Source organism: Cyprinodon tularosa, unplaced genomic scaffold (assembly GCF_016077235.1).
Source record: "Cyprinodon tularosa strain WSP-4 unplaced genomic scaffold, ASM1607723v1 ctg205, whole genome shotgun sequence".
Lineage (NCBI taxonomy): Eukaryota > Metazoa > Chordata > Actinopteri > Cyprinodontiformes > Cyprinodontidae > Cyprinodon > Cyprinodon tularosa.
Window position 1 is genome coordinate 618,077 of NW_024038756.1, and position 14,562 is coordinate 632,638.

Consider the following 14,562-nt stretch of genomic DNA (forward strand, 5'->3'; position numbering starts at 1 on the left):
CTGAATAATGAGATGAAGCTGTTTCCAGCAAGTGGGAGAGTGAATATAAATAACAAAAAAAACTCTAACCAGAGAGACACACACAAATACAGATGGGTTTCATTCATAGTCTACACAATACACTTTGGATACAATTTTTTGCATAATTTACAAGGTATTGCAAAAATGTCTCTATTCTGTCGTGGGAATTGTGCATGCAATGCACATAGACTGAGCAATGGGGGCATAAAATATGCAAAGGTTTGCCTCCATTTTTGTAAAAATAGCTCAAATTAATTTATATGGATATAAAGGTAAAGTTCAGGTTGGGAACTGTGCCTCATCTCAGAGTATGATCAAAGAATGATATCTAAATCTAGTGATAACTGTAGAATTTTATTTTGTAAAGTATTTAAAAACCAAAACTGAAACATGAAACGAAGCTTCTATTTACTGTTATGCACCTCAACTGTGGAAATTACTTAGTGAGTTTTTTTGTATTTACTTATTTTTCCATGAATATGACAATATCAGATTACAAAGAAGGCCATTCCATGCTTGTTCAACCTTTAAACACTCCATAAGCTTTGTGGTAAAACAAAAATTTTATATTATGCCTCGTTGCGCATATTCATTGTTTTTATCTGCTTATCGATTTGTTTAGGATTGGATTTGTTCCTGATTCTAAAGAGCACAATACTAAAAAGGTGCAATCTAAAAATCTGTGGATTGATTAAGTGCTTATACCATCCAAAATGTTCTCCTACCAAATCAGAGATCTCCTCTTCAGATCTGGGAACATAATAAAGCATCTGGTTGTCGACCCAGATCTTCACACGTAGATAATGACCAGAAGGCTCAATCTGATGGGTCTGAAAAAAACAAGACAAGGAAATATTGCTTCAAAATGTTGATTGTTATGTGTTTTCTCTCTAACATGCACCACAAGATGTCATTAAAGAATGTTAAGTCATCCGAAAGTTACCCTCACTGTAGAATATGTGTGAATATACGTAAAAGTAGCAAAAGACAATCAATGCTGGCTTGAGTGTTTCTTGATAGTTCCAACTATGGCCTACCTTACAGACGCTGCTCAGGACATCCAGTGTCATCTCTCCAGGCTGCACGATCGCCAGGACTGGCTTATTGTTTGGCAGACACACCCAGGATGGCTTTAGGTAGTCAGAAATCCAAATATCACTGTCAACGCTTTGCTGACGAACAGATGTCATGGAGTCTCCTGTTTTATTCTGTGGAATTCAACATTTAGATGCTGTTTAACTTAGTAATCAGAAATTACGTCAAACAAAACCTGACAAAATATAAGGGTTAGGGTAAAAAATTATGTGCATGATGATCACCAACTAAGGAGAAACAAAAAAGTTACATTTTATTCATAAGATAAACAAAAAAACGAAGGATTTATAAGTGATAAGGTGTGCATGTCGGTAATCTTTATCAAATTGGATTTATGTCTTTTTGAGGTATTTTTAACTTTGCATCAGATCTATAAACTGTTTTATGTCTTGTGTGTCTATATGCATTTACATTTGCACGTACATGTTTGCAGTGATGGGACTAACGGCGTTGAAAGTAACAGCGTTACTAACGCCGTTACTTTGTTTTAGTAACGAGTAATCTAACTAATTACTTTGACTGTAACTATAACGCAGTTACCATTGCAGACACCCCGTTACTGCGCGTTACTCAGGTCGCACAATGAACCTTTTTTCATGATAGGACTCGTGCGCAGCTGCGTGAAGCTGACACCCCACGTCAAAAAACTCTGCAAATAGACTGAATGGTTAGTGCAACGTTAGTGCAGATTTGTGCAGAAAAAAATATTGTTTGTGCTACTTTTGTTTAAGAGATATTAAAGATTATTTTTTTAGGTCATCCAGAGGTGCGCGCCTTGTCATGAGAGAGGGGAGGATGGCTGATGTATAGTGAGATTCCGTCTGTCAGTTGGGTAGGTGGGTGTTTCTCCTGGCGGGTGTTAACGTACAGCACACACAGAGAGATGGAGAGTGAGGAGGATCCAGCAGCAAAACAGCGTTTTCCCGATGGAAATACAGGTGTTACGTCGAGCTGCGTTTCCCCATCAGATACCGTTTCCCCTGCATCTCCGCACAGCGCAGGCGGCACGATTCACCGCGCAAGCGACAGGAAACGCGCATGCTCGCTAAAGGCGCGCAACAGTCGCCCTGTGCTCGCGCCACAGGAGAACTATGGAGAGCGTGAACGATCAAATGATTAACCTGACAACAGCCAGAAATGATAGCCTATATGGAGAAAGGGAGATGGATGGATGGATGGATGGATGGATGGATGGATGGATGGATGGATGGATGGATGGATGGATGGATGGATACTCTGCCTTTTCAACCTACTGTATTTTTTATTTTAAACATTATTTGATGGCCTTTGTGGCAGGGATGGAGATCCATATTTTATGTCACACACAGAGTATACATCTAGATAGATAGATGGATAGATAGATGTTGCAGTATCTATAACAACCCAAACAAACAGGATTTCAGAATTAGACATCCCCAGTTATTAATTTCACCAGATCTGAATGCCCTGTTAAAAAACTTCACATCGCGTTCCCCCCTGATGTCATTTACATGGAGTTGCAATAAATGCAAAACTCTCTGCAGGTTCTTGTCTTTGTCATCCGCTCTATTCAGCTGGCTTTGGAAACACACCACGAGAAGGTGGGGGCCGGGTGGTGAGGGTTACGGGGGCGAGAAACGCAAAAGTAACGCAATAGTTACTTTTACTAGTAACTAGTTACTTTTATTGTGGAGTAACTCAGTTAGTAACTCAGTTACTTTTTGGGAGAAGTAACTAGTAACTATAACTAATTACTTTTTCAAAGTAACGTGCCCAACACTGCATGTTTGTGTTTAGATCAAAAATTGTATTCTATAATCTTTAAGTCCGTCACTTTGATCCAGATGATCAATTTGACGGGAGTATCGGCGTCTCTCTATCTCTTCTGTTTGACCTCACATTGTTTGTAACATATCTCCTCCTATCAAGTGACCACATTCCCATTTTTCCTTTCATTCTTCAATTCCACCCACCATGCCATCGATCAGCACCTCTCCTTCTGGTGCCCTTTCCCCTGTCTGTGAAACTCTCTAACGACTCGCTTCTGTGTTGTTCTTGCCAAAAATCTCGCAACACCCAAAATCAGACCCTTTGGTCTGAGCTGAAATTAACTCCATTTAGTCTTTATTTGTGTGTGCATGTTAAAAATGTTTAAATACTTAAATTATTCCCAAAGTACACATAAAACAACAATAAAACCTGGAAAAAAAGTGTATTTTTTCCAGACAGACAACAAGCTGGGAGGCCCGTAACCAGTACCTCCCCCAACTTCCCTGAACTCCCAGGCTGCTCGGCACCATCTGGCTTCCCTCCTGGCCTATCTAAGATTCCTCTGCTGGGGGGGGGATGAAGAAGCATACATTAAAAATCTTCTGGTTGTTAACAATCAGACTCCCCAGAATATATAAAATGTCATTTTAGGGGCTTGCGTGTCAAAGGTGAAAAATCTGTGCTGGTAATGTGAAGTTTCTTGCTTTGTATCAGTATATGTCAAGGCATGCTATCTCTTGCGTATTTCTTTACGGTCATCCCATTCCCCCCACCCCCTGCCAGCTGAGGTGGGGCGTGGGTGGAAGGAAATTGATCTCTCCTCCTGCCGCAGGGGGCCCTCACAGCGAGAGTGGTTTATTGCCCCAGTTTTTCTTCTGTCTAAGGGGTTCAGACACAGAGGCCTGTCTCTTACTCTCCCACAGTCTTTATTGTAACGCTTCTCATGAAATATGGAGCCAGCATGCTTGTCCTTGCACAACCTCTGCCTAATTGCACGTTTCTTCTGCCTAGTTCAAGTGAAATCACTAATCACATCATTTACTTATCTGTGATAAATAATTATATAGATCGAAATGAGCTCCATGTTGATTGCTTTGCTGGAGTATTTGTTTTGATGTTCAAATTTTCAGTAAATTGTGGTCAGTACAGAACAACGCAGGTGAGAACAGATGGTGGAACACAGCCTGACACTTTGGTAGCAAATGTCTGCATAATTTGAGTTAATGATCCACAAATATCAGAGTGGGTTTGGCTCAGTGGGATCAGCCGACAGTAATGTCTCCTGTGGATGGTTTATGGGATTTTGATTAGGCCAAGTGCCTGGAGCTAACTTAGAAAAAAAAAAACTATGGATATCTGTCTAGACTGATGTGGGTCATTGGTGAAATGTTCTAATAAAACTGTCAATTTAATAGCAAATTGTTTACCAATAGTCGTTAGGGATAGAGAAATGGTTAATGTGGTAAATTATCTTCTGATGCACAAAGCCTCAAAAAGTCTAGTTCAACATCCTGCAGGATGATTCACTATCTCTTAATTATTTTTTTTATTGTTTGTCATGCTTTGCTTCCATTTTAAAAGAAAACAAATCTTTTTAATTTGGTTTGTGTTATTTACCAAAACAAATTAATGCTTGTATGTACAAGATAAAAAATAATACATGATTTATCTAATTATTGTACCAAATAAACATCTTATGGGGATGTCATCCATTGCAATGATCCCTGTTCAATGTTTAATTCTTTATTGAATCATAATTTGCTACAACTGAGTCAACGCTGTGCAGATGAAGACTGAAATTTAAAGTCTGGCAATTGACTCTCAATCCTGTCGTAACTCTGATTGGGCCATTCATAAAATATTTCATCTTTGACATGGGTTGTAGCTCTGACTCTATATTCAGGGTTGTCATCATGTTGGAGATTAAAAATCAACTAAAATCTGTAGACATTTCTACCCTTTAACAGTTCTTTCAAGATTGCCTTAGGTCCCTCCACTTCACTCTCAACTCTGATCTGTGCTTTCCCTGCCAGAGTATGATGCTAGCACTGCCATGTTTCACAGTGTGGATGATGTGTTTTAGGTGATGCAAAAGTTTGTATTTTTCTGTTCTTTTTTTTATTGTTTGTTTGTTGACGTTTTATCTTTTCATTTTAAGCTAAAAGGTTTAACTCCGGTCTCAGTTAAACTGTACTCATAAGTCTGAGATCCTCTAAAACACAAGAAGTAACTAAGCTAAAGGTTGTTGTTAGGTGACAATAAAAAAACAGAAAAAAGTGGTCTGCTATCAGCAGATATCTGATATCTGTGAGTTGCTTTCAGGGGCGCTCAACCTAGTGGTTAAACCTACACTGTGGTTTAGCCTAGTAGGCTGAGTTCATTCTGATGATTGCAGTCCTGTTAATAGCTGATTAACAGGATGTTAATCAGTTATCAATGGAAGTCAGCTGTGCTTAGGCAGAGAAACCTCTAAAACCTGGAGGAAAGCAGTGGAGAGCAGCCTAAGTTGTTATCCTCGAACAATGCCTCATCATACTGTGCTGTATGACTGTCATTTTTTCAAAGCCTATATCTCCTTATTCTCTCTCCCACCACTGGATCCCTCTTTCTCCATCATCATGACTGCCTCATTTAATTTTCTCTTCACAGTATTGCTCTAATTTGTGATCATCTAATGCAAAAGATATCGATGTAATGCATTCGGTTGTGGTTGTAATGACACTAAATTTTGAATAGTTCAAGACGCATTTATGCTACTGCAAGGTTTTCTAAGATCCGGATTCATCTAAGGGTGTGGGAGGGAGTGTTAATTTTAAACTTTCATAAACCAGTAAATTTCTCCACTTACTCCACATCGAGTCGAGAAGTGGGTGCCTATAAATGTTAAAGCAAGAGATCGTGAATGACTTTAAAAAAACTTTGCTCGCTGGTGCAAAGCATTGCAGGGGTTTTGTGCCTCCCCCAGATAATCCATGAAATAAAGAGCTAAAGAATCGACAAAAACCAAAGGAGGTGGAAAATTCAGCTATGCCACTGGCCTCAGGGTCTCTATTCTATTAAACAAGCACAAAGATGCATCAGATGCCCCACTGATCTTCCTCATGGTTAACAAGAAAGCCAAACAATGACAAGTAATTAGCCCAAAGCAAAAAGAGAGCTGCTTCTTTGTGTTTAGCCTTCAAAAGAATATTACTGTATAGATGTAAACATACACTGATGAAGCCTTTTTCATCTCACTTAAAATACAGCTACTATAACTACAAAGAAGCCGTGATAAGTTGTGACCTACTTTGGATGGCACTGAATAGTTATTAGGTTCTTTAATTTAAAAGCCCCAAGGGTTTAAATGCACCTAGTGTTTAAGAAGCCATTCAGCTAAAATGTCAGTATTACCCATGTTTGACAGACCCAAACGCCTGCCATGTTTTAAAATTCTGTAGCTTAATCTCTTAAGATTATTTGACCAGATTGTATATTGCCTTTAAATAATGTAAATAATTTCAAGGGGTATTATATGAAATGCATCAACCTTTCTCCATTTTTCATTGAACAGTTATGAAATTGGAAAAAATAACTGAAATAACAACAAAAAATATTTTAATTACACATTTATATGTAAGTACTTTAAAGTGTTCTAAAGAAAAGTAAAAAAATTAAAAGGGGCGAAAAAAGGCCAAATTTAAAAGATTAAATATCAATAATGAAACCAGGAAAAGCTGACTTTCACCACCTCGGTCATGACTTTCAAAACTGGTAATTATAGACACAGAAACTGCAACATTGGTATGCACATTTGCATATCCGTCTTTCAGTAGTTTGCATGTTTCTAAGAATCGGCAAATGTACTCATGTAGGCAAACACCTGCTATTTTGATCATTTAGCAGAAACTCTTATCTGCACAAACATATTCTACATCTGGCCGTAGTGTGTATGCATTTTATTTACACTATCTAATCTAACCAGGGGCCTCATACGTGCAAATCTTTAAAGAGAAGTAGAGAGAAATCTTTAAACTTGCTCCCCTCAAAATTTTCAGGTGCATCAAACTGTGCATCTTGATTGTTGCTCTAGAGTAATTCTACCAAGACTAATATCAAATATTAACAACCACTGAGACCTTACACTACAATATACACATTTGTATTCTTTTGATTAGTTAAATACTTCTGTAGCCAGTTTATTTCACAGGGTTCAACTCCTTTGGATAAGTTAGTTAAATTTAGTTCATCATGTATATCTTTAACACAGTAATATTGGTTGATTAAGCTGGTTCTTACAGATTTCTGGTTGGCAGGGTCTTCAAACATGCGCTCCAAGGGTTTCCTTACATGATCCATCCCATTATTAAACACCTTTAAGAAAAGAAAAAGAAAGTAAAGGTCAAATGCACCTAAACACAACAGCTGAAGTTGATCTACTTGGGAATTTATTAACAGGCTACCACTTTCAACTTAAAGCATTGAAAACTATATTCATTCTTACAATTACTGGTTAAGATGTTTTACTTAGAAATAAAGTAAAGAAGTTTGAACCTGCTGAACTGAAGGATGCCCCTTGGTCTTCCGTCTGGAGGCAGTATCTAGACCCCAAAGGGAGGAGAAACGGCTACGTCGTTTACTGAAGGTGCGCTGCACAGGCTGGTTTCGCTTCCTGATGCTGCCCTCAGTTCGGGCAGACACCTATAAAGCCAGGAAGCAAAAATACATATTTGAGAGAAGAAAATCCTGTATTTGATGTTTAATCTGAATATATCAATGATTCTACCAGAGATATTTTATTTACAAGCACATTTTTTTTTCTGGAATTTGTGATTTGTTGTGGACTGATATTGTTATATTAGATTTGTATCATTGCTATCAATCCACACTAATAATTAGGATATTTTTTTGATTGGATCTAAAGTATGAGATCATGATTAAGGCATTCTGAAATCACTTTTATCACTGCAATAGCCTCAAATGCAACTACATTCCTGTTAGTTTAATTTCTAGGGCTTTACATCATTCTCATCTAGCCCTGCTATACACAACATATGCTTTAAGGAATGCTACTTTATTGATTTCCATAAAAAGTTTTTAAAATGTTTATTTTTTTACTTTTCAAAATAACATTTAAGGTTTAGACGATACTGCAGCAGAATACTTTCTGACTTTCTAATGTGTCAATACATTCAGTACTTGCTGTAGGCTTTCATTTCTAGGTTATTGTTTTATTTGATATGCAAGTATTTATTTTATTTTTTTGTTTTTACATCTTTTTGTAACATGGTTAGAATATCAGAAATGCTGTGTACATAACTGCATACTTTTATTCTCTCATTCAGTTCAGTGACCCAATAAGGAGAGGAGATGAAAAGCTCTTGGCATTTCTAGGCTAATTCACAATCAAGTCCTGAACACTGAGCAGCTCAGATTTATTATGTTTCACCAGAGCCTGACAGTATATATGCATAAACACTGTAAGCTGTGTCAGTCTCCTCACTGTTCATAAGAAGCATTCTGTTCAAACCTAATAGATCAAACTGTCTGGAAGATGCCTCTTATCCAAGCAGTGTGACAAAGAGAGTCTTTTAAACTCATTAGGAATTAAACTAAATAAGGAAAGTGAAGGAAAAAAGTATTACATCGCTATGTTATGTTGTGCTTAACCATAAGCCTTTTGATTTTTAGTAATTATTTCTATGGCAGGTGTTTTTTAAATATTTTTTTCTTTTTAGTGAGTAATTTTTTTATTACAATTTTGACTTAAAAGAAGAAGAAAAAAAAGAGAGTGGATGCACACAAAGGAAGAGAGATTGTGGGGAGTAAAGTAAACAGAGACAAGGGAACAGAGTGTTAAGGCTGTTTGTGGGAAAGGAAAAGTGCCGCAGGGATGTATTCTTACTAACAGTGATTATATTGATCCACCAATCACAAAACAAATTAAAAAAAAAACTGAATTCCAATGCTGGGGGGGTGGGGTGGGGGGTCCTCTGTGCACAGCTGTTTCCCAGGAATTTAAACTGATCTAGAAGGCATAGAAAGCATCAGAACTGCCACTAACTGAACTTTCAATTAGGCATGAGGCATAGAAGCTGCTTTCTGAGCTTTTTTATTTTTAACTTATTTTTACATCAACCTGTTTAATACCCCTTGAATTATTCTTAAATGATTAATACGAAGTCTGATGAAGCTCATCGTCCTGCGAAGATAATCACTAAAGAATGTGACCTATCTCTAATGAAGGATTGTGATTAAACAATGACGTAAAAGCTAAGGGTGTTTCCCAGCAGAAAGCTACCTATAAAAAGCTGCAGTTATAAGAAAATACTTCTATAGTTTAATGTAAGGTAGTATCTAATTAATCTTTATGTACAGCTCCACTTAAGGGCTCTTAGGAATCATATGTCATACCTACTTTTACAGATGCATTACACCTTATTAGAGGATGTAAACACTAAGAAGAAAACTGTCTTTTCTATGTTTCTTTTTTTCCCAAATGTTATTTTCACCTGTTCAACAGAACAACTCTGATTATAATGTCAAAAAAGGCCAATTATTTATTTTGAAATCTAAGTTTGTGATCTTTAATTAAACAAATATAAAAAAAAAAAAAACATATTTCTTTACATCAAACTAAGTGTTGATTATATAAGCTACTATAAACCAGATACTAAATGATACATGACCTAGATGAAATATTACACTGTTCACGGCTTCATTTACCCTAGTAACATAAGCCATGAAGCAAACAAATTGACAAAGCAATGAAATACAAAAGGCACCAAAAATTATGAAAAACAAAGCAATAACAGAGATATCATATGGCACATATTGCATAAAACAGCTGCAGTAGAAAAATATTTGCTTTGGTCCAGAACAAATCAGCTTATGTAGTTCTAACCAGGGGATGACTTGGAACTTATGAAATGACTGGAAAAAACAATAAGAAAAAAACTCAACTTAAAAAGGCAGAGATGGTTATTAAAGGACGAGCGTGCCACTTAAATGACAATGCAACTCTAAGCAGAATTTATAACCCGATTACACGTTATATATAGCTCTAAAGAATAACAAATAGGGATAAGAATAAAAACTTATGTGGTGCACTGGTGAATTATCTTTGTTAAAACACCATTAACATTTCAAAAGTAAATTATACTTCTGGAGAAAAACATCAACCAACAAGTCTGGTCGGAATTATTGTGCAAATGTTGCAGTTTGTCAATTTGCTGAAACTTAATGCTTCTGTACCTCCTCCTATGTTAGTTAAACAATGTCTTCCCTGTGAAATCTTTAAAAGATCAAAAACTGTAGTTGTCAGTGATTTTAGCAAACAAAGTTTTGGATTACCATAGACTTTTCTAAACTAAAAGTACAAATATATCACACTAAGACAGGATGATAAATCTTAACTCTGTTCTTTCTGTTTCACTTGTATTGTTGATTCTCTAGGTCCCTCTTTCTGAGAGGGTTTTTCATTCTTTAAATTCTTGAAACACTTCAAATAGCGACCATGGCACTGAAATGCCTTCGTTTTGTGTCACAAGTTAAATGCGTCCAGAGCACAAAGGGACAAATAAATACCTTTAATGCTTGGTTTGATTTCCCAGCCAAAGCTTTTGATGTGTTAAGTTTTTGATGTGAATATTTTGACGTTTGGGGTGAGAAGGAAGTGTATGTCAGTGCACACAGTAAAATATAAAACAAGTGCAAATCTATGTGAAAAGGTTGAAGTGCTTGCAAAAATAAGCTGATTAACTACTTGATTTTATTGCAATTTTATCTGAAAAAGAGGATGACAAAATTGCAAAAATTGAAAGCTATGATAAATTAGCTTTCAATTATTTTCAAAATGATATAAATGGGTCTAAATGGTTTCTCAAGGGTTTCTATGATAAAATTAAGGTGACAAATAAAAAAATACATTTAAAAGTTAAAATTGCTTGTATGACATAATAATAAAAAAACGTATAATAGACTAAATAAAAAGCTGTAGAGACATCAGTTGCTTTACTTTCTTTCATAATAAAGGTTGTATCACTTTTTTTAGTTATTGCATCTTCATCAGTGCCTTATAAGGGAATCGGAAATTATTGTTTCAGGTAGGCGTTTGTCACAAGATATTCACATCCACAAAAAAACACCCACTCTCCCCAAGCTGGGCTGTTATTGAGGGTCGACAGTTTCCAGTCTCAAATGAACGACCTACTGGAACAAGTAGAGGCATGTGCAACATGTTTAGAGGCACCGATTCACCCTAAGAAGGAAATTACTGAACAGCTAGGAGGAAAATACTCGTGTGAGGAGGAATGAATGCATGTAATATGAGTCTGTGTGCATGAATGTACATGATCATTTTTAGTCCTACCAGTGCATGGAAGGAAGACACAGAGAAGATGCCGAGGCGACCCATGGCCATTTTGGTGGGGCGTGAAGCAAAGCCCAGGAGGCGTTTGGGATTTGGAGGTTCGCCGCCTTGCAGACTGGCCAGGTAGCAGCGACAGCGGAAAAGATCTATGTGGAACCGCTCCAGGTTCTGCTCCCACAAGAAAATCTAACAATGAGAACAAGTTAGAGTTAATAATTGAACATAATCTTTGATATGTAATTATCCATTGTAAGTCAGATTCCCCAATATGCAAAACTTTTTCAGATTTAAACACTAACCAAGAGCAGAAAGCCTAAAGCATGCCTAAAGGTTTGCCTGGTGTAACACAGTTGCTTGGTCATTGTGGGAGCAGAGAAATGTGGGAGTACTGAAGCCCCTACAGCGAGGTATTACTCACCAACACGGCCCCCACCAGTCGCCGACCTGCTGTGTTATGTGCTGAGAACCACAGAGTGGGCCGTGGGAGGTGGAACATGAACACAACACAAACTAGGCCTTATTTGCATTAGTTTATGCCATCATCTGTTTCTTCAGCTTTATAGGGAACACTTTCTACCTTTTAATTCAATATATGTAGATACATGAAACCAGTTTCTGAATTAAACAACTTCCGCATAGTTCTCTTCAGACAAATCAGTTGTAACGGAGGACACTGACTGGAGATGAACAAACAGCTTTATTGAGGAAAATCAAATACATCTATTAACTTCATTTTTTTAAGCAACTTAAACATCTAAAAGACTTTTCATGCAATTTGACATTTAGGTTTTCTCAAGATCAGCATGGAGGTAAACAAAATAATAGTTCTCACATAAAAGAAGTTAAAAAAAAACAATTCAAACAGCTGTCAAACAAAATCATTCATGTGGGCTTTGCATGTGTTTCAGCATGTTACAGCAATTTTAGCAATGAATTTGAATAGCTGTGATCATTTTAAAATATTTGTGGTTAAATATGCCCCCGGAAGCATATTTGTCTGAGTGATGCTCTACAGATAAGCTGATTTAGAGCCCTACTGAGTGAGATAACTCAAAACTAAAAGGAGCTGCTTTAACGCATTAAAATAAGAGATCACAACCAAAGTTTATATACTGCTGTGATCTAGATGTTACAGTAAGTTCTAATTTTTTATTTTTTTTTTTCTAATGTCCTGTTTATCAATCAGATTGTTGTTATAGAGGTTTTATACCTGCTCCAGAATGGTCTTCCTCTTCTTTGGATCAGTGACATTGGATAGCTGCATATCTCCCATCTTCTTCATTTTCTCGTCCATGTCAATCTTCTGCTCCAGTTTGCGGATCTCAGTCCAGAGCAACCTAACGGTGTCCTCCCTGTGGTGCTGCCGAGCGAGAGCCGCAGCACACGCAGAATGGATTGCCGTGATCCAGTTCTCCAGCTCGGTTTGGCCCGACGTCTAGGGAGAGATAAAAGTAGTTTGTTGTTCCAAACGTAACCTTATCACTTTTTGGCAACTTTTTAATGCATTCTCCACATTCTCCTCTTCTTTTTTTAGTTTTTTTTTCTTTTCTGACAACCTGTCTCTGATTATAGTTATTATAGTTTTGCATCATAAATCACATGTCCAAACAAAACCAAAAAGAAAATGTTTTACAAACAATTCTGTTCTTTAACAAAGCAAGCCACTGACAGCTATATAATGTAGGTTACAATATTACTTTACACATAAGGATGTCAATTTGATCTTCTAATCATTTCAATAATCCTTTCTCATTGGCTTATAGTAGAGAGATGGGGCACTTATGGGGAGATTTCATGAATATAAATGAATGTGTTTCAATATATGCAATAGTCACTGCTGTGGATAGCTGTCAGAGTTTGACAGTGTGGCCTTTAAACATGTCAGACATAAAACAAACACAGACACGAGACTGTCGTTATCCGCATACATGGCTAAAGGTCAAGCATTTATGTGTCAGACACACACAAATCCTCAGAGGAAATCTTATATTTTATGGTCATCCATCTTTGCTACTTCTCCTTTTTATGTGTTTTCTCAGTGCAATTACAATTAAATTGATTGTCCCTTAGAACAAAAAAGTCAATTGAAACTTTTATTAGTTTTTTCCTGGAATTTTCCCACCTGGAATAGAAATGCGTCTCCCATCGAGTTGCTGAGGCAGAAGACATAGTCTTTCTTGGGGTGTTCAGGCACGGCCTGTACGATGCTGTTCTCCACCCACAAGGCATGTTTTGAAACGCTGTTATGGTCAATTACAGAGCGACCATCAGATTCATACAGGAAGAGGGTGCAGCCTTAAAGAACAAGAAAAAAGAAGGAGGAAAGGAAATGGAGACACTGTGATAAGCCCACATACAACATTTATTCCATTTAGCCAAAGCAGTGTTTACTTATTGGTATGAACTTTTAACTCGAGGTCAGGAAGATTAGCCACTCTTGCTTATTTTAGAAAATTGAAATAAACAGAAAATGCTAAGAGAAATGCAGCTTTGGATTCTGTTTCTTATGAATTTTAAAAGGACCAGATTAGATTAGACACAGATCCTGCCATGAAATTAAATTGTGACGAGGCTGAGCAGAGCTAATGCATCACCACAGAAAGCACTGAGTGAGAAAACAGTAAGGGTGACAAACAAGGGCATCGGCTGAGTTTAGTCTGATGTGATTACATTCTAACAGGGGAGGGAGTGTAGAAGATTAAACAAATCAGGGTCATGTTAAGATGCTTTTCTGAGTATGACGCTATAGCAGTAAGGTTTTCTTCATGAAATAATGTTCTTTTTTTTCCCCATATGTAAAAAAAAAACAAGGTTATTAAGAGCAAAACACACTTGTGTGATTTACAACAACAGGACTAGCAATGGAAATTTGTTCAGTGTTGTTTCCAGATAAGGTTAACTACAAAATGCCTATCTTAGCACAAGTATGGTCTGAACATAAATTTGAACTCTCAGACAAATAAGAAGGTTTAAAAAAAGTAAAATCAAAACCTGTGGATTTATTTATAAGCAGATTAATTTGACTTAGGAATGAGACAACTGAATGTGATATTTTGTAATATAGGCTAGTCAGGTTCTGTCCTGAACAGAATAATATACGATATGTGATGCCATACATCAGAAGCCATAGTGGAAGATGATATAATATGATTCGGTATGGTTGGATACATCATTTATTTTCACCTTGAGGAAATCTGTTGCAGAATCTTATCTTGCACTGCCTGAACAAGAAAATGGTTAACCAGTCAATCTGATATGGTTCAGATACAGATGGTATGAAGGCATACAAATAAAATTTTAAAAATCGCTCATGTGCAGAAGCAAATGTTTTCCTCTAAATCATCTTA

At 36.9% G+C, this 14,562-nt stretch overlaps 1 protein-coding gene across 2 annotated transcripts in view; it reads right to left on the reverse strand.

The window, feature by feature from the left end:
• The window catches only part of LOC119783467 (T-lymphoma invasion and metastasis-inducing protein 1-like), an 81,516-nt gene that overhangs the window by 34,918 nt on the left and 32,036 nt on the right, over nucleotides 1-14,562 (reverse strand). For both annotated transcript variants that reach the window (XM_038285011.1, XM_038285010.1), the window contains 7 exons: nucleotides 13,338-13,510; nucleotides 12,426-12,650; nucleotides 11,216-11,401; nucleotides 7,399-7,545; nucleotides 7,144-7,218; nucleotides 1,059-1,229; nucleotides 747-851 (listed from right to left, as the gene is read on the reverse strand). In XM_038285011.1, the coding sequence (XP_038140939.1) occupies nucleotides 747-851; nucleotides 1,059-1,229; nucleotides 7,144-7,218; nucleotides 7,399-7,545; nucleotides 11,216-11,401; nucleotides 12,426-12,650; nucleotides 13,338-13,510 (1,082 nt within the window). The remainder of the gene's footprint in view (nucleotides 1-746; nucleotides 852-1,058; nucleotides 1,230-7,143; nucleotides 7,219-7,398; nucleotides 7,546-11,215; nucleotides 11,402-12,425; nucleotides 12,651-13,337; nucleotides 13,511-14,562) is intronic.